The 17,495-nt window shown below is 46.9% G+C and overlaps 1 protein-coding gene across 1 annotated transcript in view; it reads right to left on the bottom strand.

The window, feature by feature from the left end:
- RCC1L (RCC1 like) overlaps positions 1-17,495 on the bottom strand; it is a 51,299-nt gene that overhangs the window by 8,120 nt on the left and 25,684 nt on the right. The window contains exons 8-10 of the mRNA XM_066382452.1: positions 13,039-13,126; positions 12,033-12,206; positions 9,352-9,437 (exon numbers count right to left, since the gene is read on the bottom strand). Coding sequence (XP_066238549.1) covers positions 9,352-9,437; positions 12,033-12,206; positions 13,039-13,126 — 348 coding nt within the window. The remainder of the gene's footprint in view (positions 1-9,351; positions 9,438-12,032; positions 12,207-13,038; positions 13,127-17,495) is intronic.

Raw genomic sequence — 17,495 nt, 5'->3', positions numbered from 1 at the left:
TGTGGTTTGCTAAATTCGAATCTGTGACCAAAGTGCAACATGAATATTAGCGTGTTTATAACGAAGCACCACCACATAGGAATAACATTACTCAGTGGGATAAGCAGTTGAAGGAAACCGGCAGTTTGGTGGAGAGACTCCGTTCTGGTAGGCCATCATTCAGTGACAAGTCTGTAGAGGCTATACGGAATAGCTACCTAAGGAGCCCTAAAAAATCTGTGTGTGAGCCCACATCTAACTGCACTGAATAGGTATGAAACTGGGAGAGTTTTCATTTTATTTGGTGCAGATTTCACACTTCTATCATCTTTTGTTGCTTTCCTGTGACCAGTCAAAAGTGCACCATGACTTTATGGACACACTGTACATATCAATAGTAACCTTAAATATTTATATAAATGGATTAAATGCTCCAATCAAAAGACACAGGATAGCTGTATGGCTAAGAAAATAAGACCTGCCCTGGCGGTTGGCTCAGTGGTAGAGCATCAGCCCAGCATGTGGATGTCCTGGGTTCGATTTCTGGTCAGGACACGTAAGAGAAATGCCCATCTGCTTCTCCACCCTTTCCCCCTCTTGCTCTCTCTCTCTTCCTCTCCTGCAGCCATGGCTTGATTGGAATGAGTTGGCCCTGGGTGCTGAGGATAACTCATTGGTCCCACCACCAGCCTCAGGTGCTAAAAATAGCTCAGTTGATTTGAGCATTGTCCTCAGACAGGTGTTGCTGAGTGGACCCCAGTTGGAACACACGCAGGAGTCTACCTTATTATCTCCCCTCCTCTCACTTAAAAAAAAAAAAAAAACTAGATCAACTGAATTTCATTAATATCTTCATAACATCTCACCCCAAAGCAGCAGAATATACTCTTCTCAAGTGCTCATGGTACATTTTCTAGGATAGACCACATGTCAGGACATAAAACAAGTCTCAATAAATTTAAGAATACTGAAATCAAGCCTGACCAGGCGGTGGCGCAGTGGATGGAGCATTGGACTGGGATACCGAGGACCCAGGTTCGAGACCCCGAGGTCGCCAGCTTGAACACAGGCTCATCTGGTTTGAGCAAAAGCTCACCAGCTTGGACCCAGGATCACTGGCTCGAGCAAGGGGTTACTCGGTCTGCTGAAGGCCCGCGGTCAAGGCACATATGAGAAAGCAGTCAATGAACAACTAAGGTGTCGTAATGCGCAACGAAAAACTAATGATTAATGCTTCTCATCTCTCCGATCCTGTCTGTCTGTCCCTGTGTCTATCCCTCTCTCTCTCTCTGTCAAAAAAAAAAAAAAAAGAATACTGAAATCATACCAAGCATCTTCTCTGACCACAATGGCATGAAACTAGAAATAATCAACTACAATAGAAAAACATTAAAATACTTGGAGGCTAATTTAAGTAACAAATGGGTTAACAATGAGATCAAGGAAGAAATAAAAAATTTCCTTGAAACAAATGAAAATGAACATACAACCCCAAATCCATGGGACACAGTGAAAACAGTCCTGAGAGAGAAGTTCATAGCATCACAGGCACACCTTAAGAAACAAGAGAAAGCTCAAATAAACAACCTAAACTTGCACCTAAAACCTAAAAAAAGAACAAACAAAGCTCAGAGGAAGTAGAAGGAAGAGATAATAAAGACCAGAGTGGAAATAAATGACAAAGAGGCTAAAAAAAACAATACGAAAAGATCAATGAAACCAAGAGCTGGTTCTCTGAAAAGGTAAACAAGATTGACAAACGTTTAACCAGACTCACTAAGAAAAAGAGAGATAGGACCCAAATAAATAAAATTAGAAATGAAAGAGAAGTAACTGACATCTCAGAAATACAAATGATTCTAAGAAAATACTACAAGGACCTATTAATATATGCCAAAAAGCTGGATAACCTGGGCAGAATCAATAAATTCCTAAAGGCATACAATTTTCCAAAACTGTATCTGGAAGAATCAGAAAATCTGAGAAGACCAATGACAACAAATAAAATTGAAATAGTTATCAAAACACTCAGCAAACAAAAGTCCTGGACTGGATGGCTTCATAGGCGAATTTTACCAAACATTCAAAGAAGAATTAACACCTACCCTTCTTAAGCTACTCCAAAAAACTCAAGACGAGGGAAGACTTCCAAGCTCATTTTACAAAGCATGCACTTTATCCTAATTCCAAAACCAGGTAAAGACAATTCAAAGAAAGAACACTACCAATATGATGAAAACAGATGCTAAAATTCTCAAAATATTAGCAAACCAGATCCAGCAATACATTAAAAATGTCAAGGCCCTGCCCGGTTGGCTCAGTGGTAGAGCATCGGCCTGGCGTGCAGAGGTCCTGGGTTCGATTCCCGACCAGGGCACACAGGGGAAGCGCCCATCTGCTTCTCCACCCCTCCCCCTCTCCTTCCTCTCTGTCTCTCTCTTCCCCTCCCGCAGCCAAAGCTCCATTGGAGCAAAGATGGCCCGGGCGCTGGGGATGGCTCCTTGGCCTCTGTCCCAAGCGCTAGAGTGGCTCTGGTAGCGACAGAGCGACACCCCGGAGGGGCAGAGCATCACCCCCCGGTGGGCAGAGCGTTGCCCCCTGGTGGGCGTGCCGGGTGGATCCCGGTAGGGTGCCTGCGGAAGTCTGTCTGACTGTCTCTCCCCATTTCTAGCTTCAGAAAAATACAAAAAAAAAAAAAAGTCAAATATCATGATCAAGTGGGATTAGTTCCAGGGAGGCAAGGCTGGTATAATATTTTCAAATCAATATATGTGATTCATCACATAAACAAAATGAAGGATTAAAATCACATGATCATATCAATAGATGCAGAAAAAGCATTTGATAAAATCCAGTACCCATTTATAATCAAAACTCTCAGCAAAGTGGAAATACAGAGATCATACCTCAACATAATAAAGGCCACAGATGACAAACCAAAAGCCAACATAATACTCAATGGACAAAAATTAAAAGCAACCCCCTTAAGATCAAGACATGGGTGTCCCCTTTCACCATTCTTCTTCAACAGAGTACTGGAAGACCCAGCCACAGCAATCAGACAGAAGAAGAAATAAAAGGCATCCAAATTGGAAAAGAAGTAAAACTGTCATTACTTTCTGACTACATAATACTATCCATAGAAAACTCTAGGCCCTGGCCAGTTGGCTCACTGGCTAGAGCATAAGCCTGGCCTGCGGACTTCCCGGTTTCGATCCCTGGTCAGGGCACACATGAAAAGTGGACATTTGCTTCTTTTCCCTCCCTCTCCCCCTTCTCTCTCTCTTCTCCTCTCATAGCCAGTGGCTCAACTGGTCTGAGCATCAGCCTCAGGTGCTGAGGATAGCTCAGTTGATTCAAGCATCAGCCCCAGACAGGGCCAGGTGGATCCTGGTCGGGGTGCATGCAGGAGTCTATCTCCCCTCTTCTCACTTAAAAAAAATAAAAAAAAAAAAATCCTGAAGTCTCGGCCAAAAACTACTAGACCTGATAAGTGAATTTAGCAAAGTAGCAGGATATAAAATTAATATTCAGATATCAGTGGCATTTTTATACACCAAAAATGAAATGTCAGAAAGAGAAATTAAGAAAACAATCCCATTTACTATTGCAGTAACAAAAAAAATAAAGTATCTAGGAATAAATTAACAAAGGAGGTAGAAGACTTGTACTCAGAAAATTATAAGACATTAAACAAGAAATCGAGGAAGATACAAACAAGTGGAAACATATACTGTGTTCATGGATAGGACAAATTAACATTAAAATGTCCATACTAACCCCAAACAATATATAGATTCAATGCAATTCCTATTAAAAAAGCAATGGCTTACTTCACAGATCTAAAACAAATATTCCAAAAATTTATATGGAACCAAAAAACCCTGAATAGCGTCACCAATCATGCAAATGAAGAACAAAGAGGGATGTTATCACACTTCCTGATATCAAGTTATACTACAAGGCCATTAAAATCAAAACAGCCTGGTATTGGCTTAAGAACAGGCATACAGATCAAAGACACCATTAACAAAATAATGGTGAGAACATATTCACCAATATGTCTGATTAAGGGGTTAATAACCAAAATTTATAAAGAATGTATAAAACTCAACACCAGGAAGGTAAACAATCCAGTTAAAAAATGGGCAATGGGCCTGACCAGGAGGTGGTGCAGTGGATGAAGCGTCGGACTGGGATGCTGAGGATCCAGGTTCGAGACCCCAAGGCTGCCAGCTTGAGCGCGGGCTCAACTGGTTTGAGCAAAGCTCACCAGCTTGACCCCAAGATCGCTGGCTCGAGCAAGGGGTTACTTGGTCTGCTGTAGCCCCAGTCAAGGCACATATGAGAAAGCAATCAATGAACAACTAAGGTGTTGCAATGAAAAACTGATGATTGGTGCTTCTCATCTCTCTCTGTTCCTGTCTGTCTGTCCCTGTCCTTCCCTTTCTCTGACTCTGTGTCTCTGTAAAAAAAAAAAAAAAAAAGGACAATGGGCACTGAGGACGGCAGCTCTATGGCCTCCACCTCAGGTGCTAAAATGGCTCCAGCAGCAACAGAGCAACGCCCCAGATGGGCAGAGCATCGCACCCTGGTGGGCATGCCGGGTGGATCCTGGTTGGGCGCATGCGGGAGTCTGTCTGACTGCCTCCCCGCTTTTAACTTTGGAAAAGTACAAAATAAATAAATAAATAATAAATGGGCAAAGGACCTGAACAGACACTTCTCCAAAGAGGACATACAGATGGCCAACAGGCGTATGAAAAAATGCTCAAAATCACTAATCATTAGAGAAATTCAAGTTAAAACCACAATGAGGTATCACCTCACACCGGCCAGAATGGCACTCATTAACAAATCAACAAGTACTTGCAGAGAATGCAGAGAAAAGGGAACCTTCCTGCACTGCTGGCGAGAATGCAGACTCATGCAGCCACTGTGGAAAACAGTATGGTGTTTCCTCAAAAAATTAAAAATGGAACTGCCACATGACCCAACTATACTACCTCTAGGAATTTATCCTAAGAATCCCAAAACACTAATTAAAACAATATATGCACCCCCATGTTCATTGCAGCACTGCTTGCAATAGCCAAGATCTGAAAACAGCCACAGTATCCATTAGTGGACAAGTGGATAAAAAAGCTGTGGTACATTTACACAATGGAAGACTATACAGCCATGAAAAAGAAGGAAAGCTTACCTTTTGTGACAACACGGATGGACCTGGAGATTAATATGCTAAGTGAAATAAGCCAGGCAGAGAAAGACAAATACGGTATTATCTCACTTATATGTGGAATCTAATGAACACAATAAACTGAGGAACAAAACAGGAACAGAGGCAGGGTCGCAGGAAACATGTAGACAGCTGTCAGAGGGAAGGGGAAAGAGGCGATGGGATCAAAGAAGGTGACGAGATTAGTCAAATTATATATACACAACACACAGATACAGAAAACAGGGTAGCAATGGCCAGAGGGAAAGAGGGTGGAGGTGGGGGGTGGGGGCAAAGGGAGTGAAATGGGGGTGGAAAAAATACTCTTTTTCTTCTTTCTTGGAATACTTTTCAAATGCTATAACATAGCCCCCACTGAGGATTAATAAAACATAGTTGTTGGGTTTTTTTGTTGTTTTTTTTGTATTTTTCTGAAGCTGGAAACAGGGAGAGACAGTCAGACAGACTCCCGCATGCGCCTGACCGGGATCCACCCAGCACGCCCACCAGGGGCGACGCTCTGCCCACCAGGGGGCGATGCTCTGCCCCTCCGGGGCGTCTCTCTGCCGCGACCAGAGCCACTCTAGCGCCTGGGGCAGAGGCCAAGGAGCCATCCCCAGTGCCCGGGCCATCTTTGCTCCAATGGAGCCTTGGCTGCAGGAGGGGAAGAGAGAGACAGAGAGGAAGGGGAGGGGTGGAGAAGCAAATGGGCGCTTCTCCTATGTGCCCTGGCCGGGAAACGAACCCGGGTCCCCTGCACGCCAGGCCGACACTCTACTGCTGAGCCAATCGGCCAGGGCCTAAAACATAGTTTTTTAAAGATTAAAAATCTCCTGTAAGCCTGACCAGTGGTGGCACAGTGAATACAGTGTTAACCCAGAATGCTGAGGTCCCTGGTTCAAAACCCCAAGGTCACCAGCTTGAGCATGGGATCGTCAACATGATCCCAAGATTACTGGCTTGAGCCCAAGCCCAAGGTCATTCGTTTGAGCCCAAGATTGCTGGCTTGACCAACGGGTCAGCAGCTCAGTTTGAGCTCCCCCCACCCTATCAAGGCACATATGAAGAGCAATAGATGAATAACTAAAGTAAAACAACTACGAGTTGATGCTTCTCATCTCTCTCTTCACTCTCACTCTCTCTCCCTTTCTGTCCCCCCCCCACTCTGTCTCTCAAAAATAAAAATAAAAAATTTAAATTTGTGCTCGCTTCGGCAGCACATATACTAAAAAATTTAAACATTAAAGTTAAAAAGAAAAATCTTTAATTTTTTAAAGTGAGTACAATAGAACAAACAGGAGCAAGGCCCAACTACCCCACAACAAACTGAGTCTTTAAGGCAGGGGTCTCCAAAGTAAGGCCTGCAGGCCGCATGCAGCCCCGAGGCCATTTATCCAGCCCCCACCGCACTTCTGGAAGGGGCACCTCTTTCATTGGTGGTCAGTGAGAGGCCACAAAGCGCAGTGTCACTCACGTACAGTACTACTTCTGGTGACGCAGAACGCACGCGTCACGGTTCTGGAAGCATGCCATATCACTTGTTACGGCTAGCAATGACAAATATGGAACCAGACATTGACCATCTCATTAGCCAAAAGCAGGCCCATAGTTCCCATTGAAATACTGGTCAGTTTGTTGATGTAAATTTACTTGTTCTTTATTTTAAATATTGTATATATTTGTTCCCGTTTTGTTTTTTTACTTTAAAATAAGATATAAGATATGTGCAGTGTGCATAAGGATTTGTTCATAGTTTTTTTTATAGTCCGGCCCTCCAATGGTGTGAAGGACAGTGAACTGGCCCCCTGTGTAAAAAGTTTGGGGCCCCTGCTTTAAGGAATCCAGCCTCGCTGATTCAAAACCTGGCTCCTGGCCCTGGCCCTGGCCAGTTGGCTTAGCGGTAGAGAACCGGCCAGCGTGTGGAAGTCCCGGGTTCGATTCCTGGTCAGGGCACACAGGAGAAGCACCCATCTGCTTCTCCACCCCTCCCCCTCTCCTTTCTCTTTATCTCTCTCTTCCCCTCCTGCAGCCAAGGCTCCATTGGAGCAAAGTTGGCCTGGGTGCTGAGGATGGCTCCATGGCCTCTGCCTCAGGCGCTAGAATGGCTCCGGTCACAACGGAGCAGCTGCCCAAATGGGCAGAGCATCGCCCCCTAGTGGGATTGCCAGGTGGATCCTGGTCAGGTGCATGCAGGAGTCTGTCTATCTGCCTCCCCACTTCTCACTTCAGAAAATAAAAAAAAACAACAAAAAAAACCTGGCTCCTGCAGCCACTCTTGTCCCAGAGCCTCCGCCTTGCATCTCTGAACTGGCCCAGAGTGGAAAGGGCCAGGCCATCGGGTCTCAGCACCATCCTCCCGAGACCTCTCCTTCACCCATCCCCCTATTCTCAAATCAAGGGGTGACAAGGGAACAAAGTAGTCCATCAACAGGGCTCAACACATGTGTAAGAGGGAGGACAACAGTATGGCAAGAGAGCAGCTGAGTATCCTTCCCCTGATGGCGCAGATGCAGAAAACAACATCCCCTGAGGGAGGTGCAGTGCACAGAGGCAGTGCAGGGGGTCTGCTCTGAACGGCAAGTGGGGCCAGCCCCCAGCAGCCTGCTGCTTCCGTATCACAACAGGGCCCAAAGCCTGGCTCAGCCATTTCGAAAAGGAAAATGCTGTCAGATTTCACTCTTTCAAACCCATCTTCGCTCTAACCTGAAGGACGTGAAGGCAGGTGGGGAGCCCCTGGTCATAGCAGTCATTCCTCCAAACCAGTTGCTTTACTGTTTCCTAAGCTTCCCCTCAGAAAGGCCTTTTTGGTGAGGTTCAAGAGAAGGCAGTAAGGAACTACCAAGAAAAAAGTAGGACATCTCCATTCACACGATCAATATTCACATGACCTGCGGTACCATCCACTGTCCACCAACTAAGTCTCCACTGCTCACACATAATGTTATTTCCGGGCTCAGGGAACACGCGAGCGAGTGCCAACCAGCTTGGGGACAACTCCAGTACACAACCATTTTTTTCTAACAAGTTTAAAGTTTCTATTTCAACCTGTTTTCTTAAAAACTGTACCCACTGTGTTTATAAAGGAGTCAGGGCCTGCCAAATTCACGGGGACCCAGGAAAACCAGCAGCCAAGGAGAGGGCTGGTGGAAACAAGCCCCTATAATATACCAGAGTCTCAAAACATTCGGCAGTGGGTCTCGGACAGACAAATCCTTATTTTATTTAAATTATACATTTCTTTTGCATTTTTACATGTGTTTTTAAAAGATACTTGACACAATTCAAAGTTTGATTATTAAAATCAAACTTTTAATAACACTTAGGTGTGCGCAGGCTCGCACACACACTTGTCTGGAGGGACTTCCGACACCAGGGCTGGTGGCTGTCCCTGGGACAAGACATGGGGAACTCATTTTTTTCATAATATATTTTGTACCAAAGACATATGTTCTGTATTCAAAAAATAGCTTTTTTTAGAACTTAAAAACTTAGTAAACAACATTAAGATAAACTACACTTGAAGAAAGAAGTATTTTCCCCTTTAATTTTGAAATGGGCCTTTTTTTCTAATTGCATCTTCCCCCTAAGAAAAGTCTTTATTTTTTCACTTTGGTGGCTGTGGTAAAGCATTCTAAACATTAAACATCCTGCTTTCTTTTAAATTCACTGTAAACATTCCACTGCACGGCCTCTGCAAACAGCTCCTGGCATGCCAACGTCTTCCTTTCCAACCTCCCCCTGCCAGAGCGTCCGGAGCCTCGCGCACCCGGCCTGCAGCTGGCTCCTCTCTGAGGCACGCTTCTGTCTTCCTGCCCCACGTCCCCGACGGGAGCCTCCGAGGAGGCTTCTTACAGGGCACCGTGAGGCCGGAGCCCCGCACGGGCGTTCCCTCCCACCGCTCACTCCACAGGCGCGGGAAGGAGCACAAAGAAGTAAGCCTGCAGCCAGAGAAGCTGGTCCTGGGTGCTGGCTCCGGCTCCTCACTGAGCGGCCTCACCTGATGCCACAGAGCAGGAGGAGGGCAGCAGGGAACTGGAGAGGGGAGCCGTCTCGGGGACCCGTGCTGTCCTAGCTGCACAGGAGGTGCTGCTGCCGCCACATCCCGTGAATGTGCCCCGTGGACATGCCCTCAAGTCCGCCCAGTCCAGCCTTACCCTCCACGGGAAATACTGGTCTTCTAGGCGGCCGACTCCCAGGCACCCTCGGATGTTCTTGCCCCACACAAACAGCTCTCCTTTGTCTGCAGAGAAAGAAAACCGGTGGCTGCGTTGGGACAAGGCCAGGGCAAGTCTCCAAGAAGAGGAAGGGTCATGAGAAGAGGCTTTCTAGAACCCGGTGCAAACAGAGCCCAATGTTAAACTTCAGTTTCTACCAGACAGCAATGCTTTCTTCTTTGGTGGCTGTGGTGAGGGAAAGGATGCTGCCCCCATACCACCAACATGCCCACGCCCAGATTTACACAGGCCCATCACATGGGAGATGAGCGTGTGCATGGAGCAGGGGGCCACACGGCTCCTGTGCACAGCCCACTCTGCGCCCCCCACGCACACGCCCCTTGCCCACAGCTATGTCTGATCAAACTGCTCTCCACAAATCCTGAAATCTGAGCATCCTCAAAGTAGGATGATTGTCATTCTTTGGGTTTCCATATCTCAGGCATACGCAGGCCTGATACATGGTGACTGGGCACCTCTCTGGGCCAGGTCTGTGTCTGTGTCCTGGGAGGTGGGACAGGGCAGTGACTAAAACATGTATGGTTCCTGTCCTCACGGGGCTAGTCAAACAGCTAGAAATAAACAAACAATCAAACCGATGAATAATTACCAATTGTACAAAGCACCAAGAAGGAAAGGGGCGGAGGGCTGCAAGAGAGGAGAGCCAGGAGACTGCATCCAGACCGGGGCTCGGGGACGCCAACCTCCAGGCAGGGACCAGACCTGGCAGGGCAGCCTCCCACAACCAGCCTGCAGTCCAACTTCCATCCACATCTGCTTGGGCACTCCTTGGCGCAGAGGCCCCTCGGAGCCACCCACATCTGGCAAGCAGAAGTAGAACAGACATGCCAAAGCCAGGACTAAAATGATCTGGGCTGAGAATATACGGAGTCCTTTTGACACAAGGTGTTAGAGCCCCTCTGGCCTGACCATCCCCCCTTAGTCCTCCATCTTCAGATTTTACATGTTTATCAGAACAATTCAATCTGGCCCCCAAAATGTTAGCAGACTTCAGGGTAAACCAACCAACTCCAACTCCCAGCTGGCCATATGCAAACGCTGGGCACAGAGTCAAGGGAGAAACCCAAGCTCTGATGCTCCCTCCACTGAAGGACAGTATGGCACTTAGAGGGCAGCTAGTGCATCTTAGGGGAAAGCTATGTAGGGATTTTGTTTCAGTGTGACCCAAAAGGCCACATGGCAGGACAGCAAACAGAAAGTAATCTACTCTAGTGGGATCCTTCATGTGGATCTCCAGGTATATGATTTTGCACATAGTTTAAGCCTTAGAACAGTCTGGAAAATAGACCACTGACAGCTTCAGAATTAGTCCACAATGACTCTTATTTACTAAGCTGAAGTAGCTTTAAAAAAGCGCCTGTGACGTGGGCTCATTTGCAGATGCAAATGGCTGACTCCACCTGAGTGGCGCTGAGGATTCTCCGCCCCAGTCAGCACTGCTACCGCGCGGTGCTCTAACACACAGTCAGCACTGCTACCGCGCGGTGCTCTAACACACAGTCAGCACTGCTACCACGCGGTGCTCTAACACACAGTCAGCACTGCTACCACGCGGTGCTCTAACACACAGTCAGCACTGCTACCGCGCGGTGCTCTAACACACAGTCAGCACTGCTACCACGCGGTGCTCTAACACACAGTCAGGCAAGTCTCCCACCCACCAGCACAGCAGTGCACACTGCGGCCTGTGTGCTCTCAGGCCCTGGAGCCTGGAATTCAGACAATACTGAATGGTGAGCATCTGGAACAGTCCTCACAGAGCATGGGGCCAGAGAACACAAACAAGGATGACCCGAACTTACTGTCCCAGCCCAGATGTTTAAAGGAAAACAATTACTTACCATGAGACGAAAGATTTTTTAATTACAAGGAAATAGCGAATTTGCTTGAAAATCTCCAAATGAAATTAAATTAATACAATCTGACAAGTCAAGTTAACTAAAGAGGAACAAACTGAACCAACAGTCACTGTGGTGGAGCAGGAGATGCAATCAAGAAAAGCACACATTCTGGAGGTCTGCAGAGTAACTGGATATGTTATGGCTGTGTAATCTGGCAACTCTTTGAGAAAAATCTCCACTTCAGCCTTCCCTTTGATCATTCTCTCCCCCAGCACTTTGGAGAAATCAGGCAGATTTACTTCCACAAAACCACAGGATGGTCTTACAAGTCTGCCCCTTGCCATCCCATGTTCCTGGGCAAGACTGGGATTTGAGCTTTGCCAGGCAATGAGATTAAGCCCCACATATTCATTTCCAAATTACCCACCATGGATTTACTCAACCTCTGCTGGTTTCCGCCAGCACCCCAACACACTCAAGGGTCCCTCTCCTACCATCGACTGGTATCCTCTTGAGAAAATTCACTTTCACATTAGCCTGACCACAAACCAAACGAACCAAAACAAAATTCCAGGATGAAAAGAAGACACATTATATACAACCTCAAGCCAAACAACTTCTGAATTAGCCGCTCTTTAATTACGCACACAAGGGTACCGCTCCACTGCATGGATGGATGGAAACCGACAGCTGCCCAGTCTGGGGCTGAACCTGAGGAGTGAAGCTGTCTCTCTGGGGCTGCACAGCTTGGTCACTTACTGGTAAGGGCAGCAAAGTGGCTGAGTCCACAGCGAATGCGGGAAACCTGGACTTCTGGGTTGAACTCCGTCAAGCCAAAGAGAGTGGGTGGAATCATTTCAGGGAGAGCAGTTTCCAGTAGGTTTGGGCCTTTCCCAAGAATTCCATAGCCCCAGACAAAAACATGTCCTTTTCCTACATTACAGGAAAAACAACGGTCAGTAAGTCAAACCAAGAGCAGCCCTCACTCACTAGAAATTCGAACTGCACCAAGATGCATTATATTCACATGCATTTTTTTTCTCCTTGCTTGGCAAGAACATGCTGACAGATATTTAAAATAATGTTTCTTTTCTCCTCTTTCAAACTCTTGCTTATGGAGTATGTCTAGCCAGCTCACCAATCTCAGAATACACACTTCCCACATCCTGAGAGTAACCTGGATAGGACCAACCATAAATCACCCAGAAGCCCCCCATGCACACAGGAGAGCCTGCGAAGGGCAGTTTTCCTAACAGCTCTGTTTCACACTGATCAGAAGACCGAGCCAAGTACTAAACAACCACTGGCCAGATTCCTAAAACTCTTAGAAATGATGATTTGGTTATAAAAAGTTTAATACTCGTCAGTGGTACCAGATGTTGAATCCCAGGGGCATGGATCTCAGTATCTAAGCCCGCAGGCTCTTCTCCTATCTGCCTTTGCTTCTTGGCACAGCCTCCTGGAGAGAGCAGAGCTGGAGTCTCTGGCTCAGGCTAAGGGGCAGGGTAAAAGTAGTTCACTGTCCATTTTAGAGGTCTGCTACAGAATTACTAAGCTCTGTGCTGTCCACATACAAGCCATGGCTATTATCTTTGTCAGGAATGTCACCTCACCCTCTATTAGCTGAACCCAATCTAACTAGATCCTCCCCTAGCCACATTGCCTTCCTCAGGCTGAGGTCTGCCACCTATGAGTCCAGTGGACACCGACCCTTCCCTCTCCAACCTGCCTAGACCGGCCCAGTGGGTCTATAAGAGGGTCTCACCATTTAATACAGCACAGCCTGTACCACCACAGGCAGCCTGCTTCACCTTGCCCACTCCCGAGAAGGGTAAGCACCGGGGGACGTTCACCTGAATCAAAGGAAAGGTCCACACTGTTAGGAAGACAAACCAGTAGGAACTTGGAAATAATCTGATCTTGTGTACAGAGTAGATAAGTCCCAATTCAATCATTCATGCCACAAATATTTCCCAAACACTGAACATATGCTAACCATCTAACTGGACCTTGGGAGCAAGAGACTTGATCCCTCTCTTAGGCTAGTGGAGGAGGCAGATGCCCGCCCAAATTAACATAAAATTAATTTGTGCTGCATGCAATGAAGGAAAGTAAAGGGTCTCTAAGCATGAATGTCAGGGAGATTGATCTGGTTTGGGGGAGGAGCAGTCAGGGAAGGCTCCATTTTCTCCTGCAACCTGAAGGACTTAGAAGTAACCAGACAGGGAGAAGAGTGGGATATTCCCAGTGAGGTAGCTGGAGCGTGCAAAGGGAGTAAGGTGAATGTGGCATACTGAGGGAGGTCAAACAGGTCAGAGTGGCTAGAGCAGGGGGACAAGAGGGAATACAGTGCAAGATGCAGGTGGAGAGAGGGCGGCCAGGTCATGCAGGACTCTGTGGAATTTATAAGGGGAACATGATGAATGTGGGTAACAATGGAGGAGGACCAGAGCATGGGGGTGAGCATGAACTCACTTTCGGATGAATGGGACTCACAGTGCCTAGAGACAACCAAGTGGAAATGTCAAATACTACTTAGTGATGTCGGGAACTCAGCCATGTGAGCTGGACAGTCATTAGCACACAGATGGTAACTGCAGCCGTGGGTATGCATAAGATCTTTTGAAGAAGGAATACAGAGAAAAGAAGAGCAAAGTCCATTCCACGAAGATCCTCAACATTTAAAGGGTTGGCATAAGAGGAAGCCCAGTAAATGAGACCAAGAAGGAACAATGAGAAAGCCAAGAGAGCACTAGAAGAGCCCAGTCACAGGGGCAAAGGAAGAATGGTTTCCACAAAGATATCATGGCCAATGTCAAATGCTGCTGAGAAGCCAAGAAAGATAAAGAGTGAAAAATGTTCTCCAGATTCTTTATTATTTTTTTTAGCAACATGGACATCATTAGTAGCTGTATCAAAAGCCACCCAGCAAACTAATAAGGGTGGAAACTAAGCGGAATGGACTGGAAACTGAGTAGGAAATGAGGACAGCAATAGGAAGTAGATGCAGAACTGTAAGCTTCCTGAGACGATTGTCCTAGCAGGGAGGCAGGAGGTAAAACAAAGGGGAGGGGTGGAGAGGACAGAAGGAGATGAGGAGCTCACATAAGCCTTACTAAGATGGAAAGCACGTGAGTCAGGTGTGAAGACTGATGACGGGATCAGGAGAGAAGAATGGGGTGAAGCTACAGGAAATAAGGCCCAGCAGAGCGAGCATGGCTTCTGAGAAAGCAGCAGGAGGTGGGCTCCAGGGCGCAGAGAGAAGAATCAACTTCCACAGAAGAGACACACTTCGTCTATGGCTAGAAAAAGGGATGGGTCCAGAGTGGTACAGGCATAGGCGAGTGTACAGGAGTCAGAGAAGGAAACTGAGGGTCTTCTCAGCTGTTAGCATCTGGTTTCTCTATTAAACAAGAGGCAAGATCTGCTGACAGTGAGAGATGGGAGGGTCAGGGGTTTGGAAAGTGAAATGTGGCCAACTTAGCTTTCCAGCAGGATTTGGTGTTGGCGCTTCTACTGAGGAATAACTTTGGAAAGATAGAGTTTAAGTGCTTCAGTGACAGCTATGAATCTTCATAGATTCACTTTTAAACGGAGACAGCTGAAAGATAACAGTCCCTAAGTTGACTCAAAAGGAATAAAGGGGCTTACTCATCCAGAAAATGTATGCGTAGATGAAGCTGGGCTGGCGAGCGGGGCCTGGCCTCTGCCGCCTGGCTCTCAGAGCGCTTCCGCACCTCCCCGGGCTCTGGCACGAGGCCCTCGGCAAGCACGAGAAGTACTCTAGCTGAGAGCCCTTGGACACATACCACTGTCGCCACTGACAGGATGAGGCTTAGGCCACAGCACAGAATCATGGTTGTGACGAGCTACTTCTGAGATGACCCTCAGTAATGCGGGTTCCCTCCCACTCACACTCATGTGTAATCCCGCCTTGTGCAGGCACTGGAACTAGAAACCCGCTTCTGATGAGCAGATGCCAGCGAAAGTGAGGGAAGTAACTGCCAGGATGAAACTGTGAAACACAGGCTCCTGTCTCACTGGGGCTCTCTTGCCTGCTCATTTGCTCACTCTGACGAAGGCGCGTGCCTTGCTGTGAGCTACTGCACGGAGAAGCCTTCATGGCAGGGAGGCACGGAAGGCTTGGCCAACAACAATTAGCTGACCAACTGCCAGTGTGGAACCAGGGCCGAGTCCAGCAGTCCACAAGGACCTGCACCCTCCCAACAGCCCCCGGGGGTCCTGAAAGCACAGCCTCCCCAGCCAAGCCCTACGAAGACTGCAGCCTTCGAGAAACTCAGAGCCAGAAGACCCAGCTAAGCCACCCCAAGAGTCCTGAGCCACAGAAACTGCGAGATAATAAATGTGTGTTGTTTTAAGCCACTACATTTTGGGATCATTTGTTATGCGGTACTTATAACAATAACATGACACTGGACCTGTCCCCCACAGGAAGGCCTTGGGAGACATTTTTCTCAGGCCTTGGCATTAGAAAGAGCAATATTTCTCCTGAACACTTTATTTGCTATTTATCTTACAGAAACAATGAATCATTTAAATAACCATGTTCTCTTTGCTTTGGCTACCAGGAAGCTCAGAGCCAAATCTGCAACCACTTCTAGCCTCTGTGCCAGACCACAGAGAATATATTTTTCATCTTACTAATATCGTTACTTTCCCTTGTGCAAGTTTATCATTAATATATATTGAAAAGCCCTCTGCATTTGTCAGAAGTTTGGTGCCTGACTGGTGGTGGTATAGTGGATAGAGCATTGACAAGGGACACTGAGATCCCAGGTTCGAAATCCTGAGGTCATTGGCTTGATCACAGGCTCACAAACTTGAGCATGGGATCAACAGGATCCCAAGGTCACTGGCTTGAGCCCAAAAGGTCGCTGCCTTGAAGCCCAAGGTTGCTGGCATGAGCAAGAGGTCACTGGCTCAGCTGGACCACCCCTATCCACCCCATCAAGGCAAATATGAGAAGCAATCAATGAACAACTGAAGTTCTGCAACTATGAATTGATGCTTCTCATCTCTCTCCCTTCCTATCTCTCTCTCTCTCCCTCTCAAAAAATAAAAAAGTTGGCCCTGGCCGGTTGGCTCAGCGGTAGAGCGTCGGCCTGGCATGCGGGGAACCCGGGTTCGATTCCCAGCCAGGGCACATAGGAGAGGGGCCCATTTGCTTCTCCACTCCCCCTCCTCCTTCCTCTCTGTCTCTCTCTTCCCCTCCTGCAGCCAGGGCTCCATTGGAGCGAGGATGGCCTGGGCGCTGGGGGTGGCTCCTTGGCCTCTGCCCCAGGCGCTAGAGTGGCTCTGGTCGCCCCGGAGGGGCAGAGCATCGCCCCCTGGTGGGCGGAGCGTAGCCCCTGGTGGGCGTGCTGGGTGGATCCCGGTCGGGCGCATGTGGAAGTCTGTCTGGCTGTCTCTCCCCGTTTCCAGCTTCAGAAAAATACAAAAAAAAAAAAAAAAAAAAAGTTTGGTAATATTAAGGAATATAGTATGTTTTTCATTTTTTTTGATTTATTGATTTGAGAGAGGGGGGAGAGAGAAAGAGAAAGAGAGGAACCAATTTGTTGCTCTACTTATTTATGCATTCATTAGTTGATTCTTGCATGTGCCCTGACCGGGCATCAAACCTGCAGCCTTGGTATACTGGGACAACACTCTAACCAACTGAGCTACCAGCCAAGGTTATAGTATGGTTTTTAAATAGTCCTCTTTTAGAGATACATACTGAAACTTCTATAGATGAAATATGATACTTAGGATTTGCTTCAAAATAATCCAAGGCAGAGAAGTAGATGGAATTATAGATGCAACAAAACTGGCCTTTGGGGAATATGTTTTGTTTTGAGGGGGGTTGTTAATGAAAATGTCTGGAATTATATAGTAGTGATGGTTCCACATTCTTGTGACAACACTAAAAACCACTAAATTATATACTTAAAAATCATGAATCACATCTCTATTTTTTTAAATGGGCCTTTAGTTAGTAATTGTTGAACATGAGTGATGGGTATTTAGAAATTAATTATGCACTGAGCTCCACATTTTGTTTATATTTGAAGTTTTTCTTAAACAAACGTTTAAAGTTCTGTATTGTGTTAATGGTGGCTTGCTTGGGCGAGGAGAGGCCACACGCAGGGCATCGGAAGGGCTGCTAGTGTTCTGCTGCTTGAACCTGGGCACGGTTACACAGGCGTCTCCACTGAGCTGCAC

Source organism: Saccopteryx leptura, chromosome 4 (assembly GCF_036850995.1).
Source record: "Saccopteryx leptura isolate mSacLep1 chromosome 4, mSacLep1_pri_phased_curated, whole genome shotgun sequence".
Lineage (NCBI taxonomy): Eukaryota > Metazoa > Chordata > Mammalia > Chiroptera > Emballonuridae > Saccopteryx > Saccopteryx leptura.
This window is presented reverse-complemented; position numbering and strand designations above follow the sequence as displayed.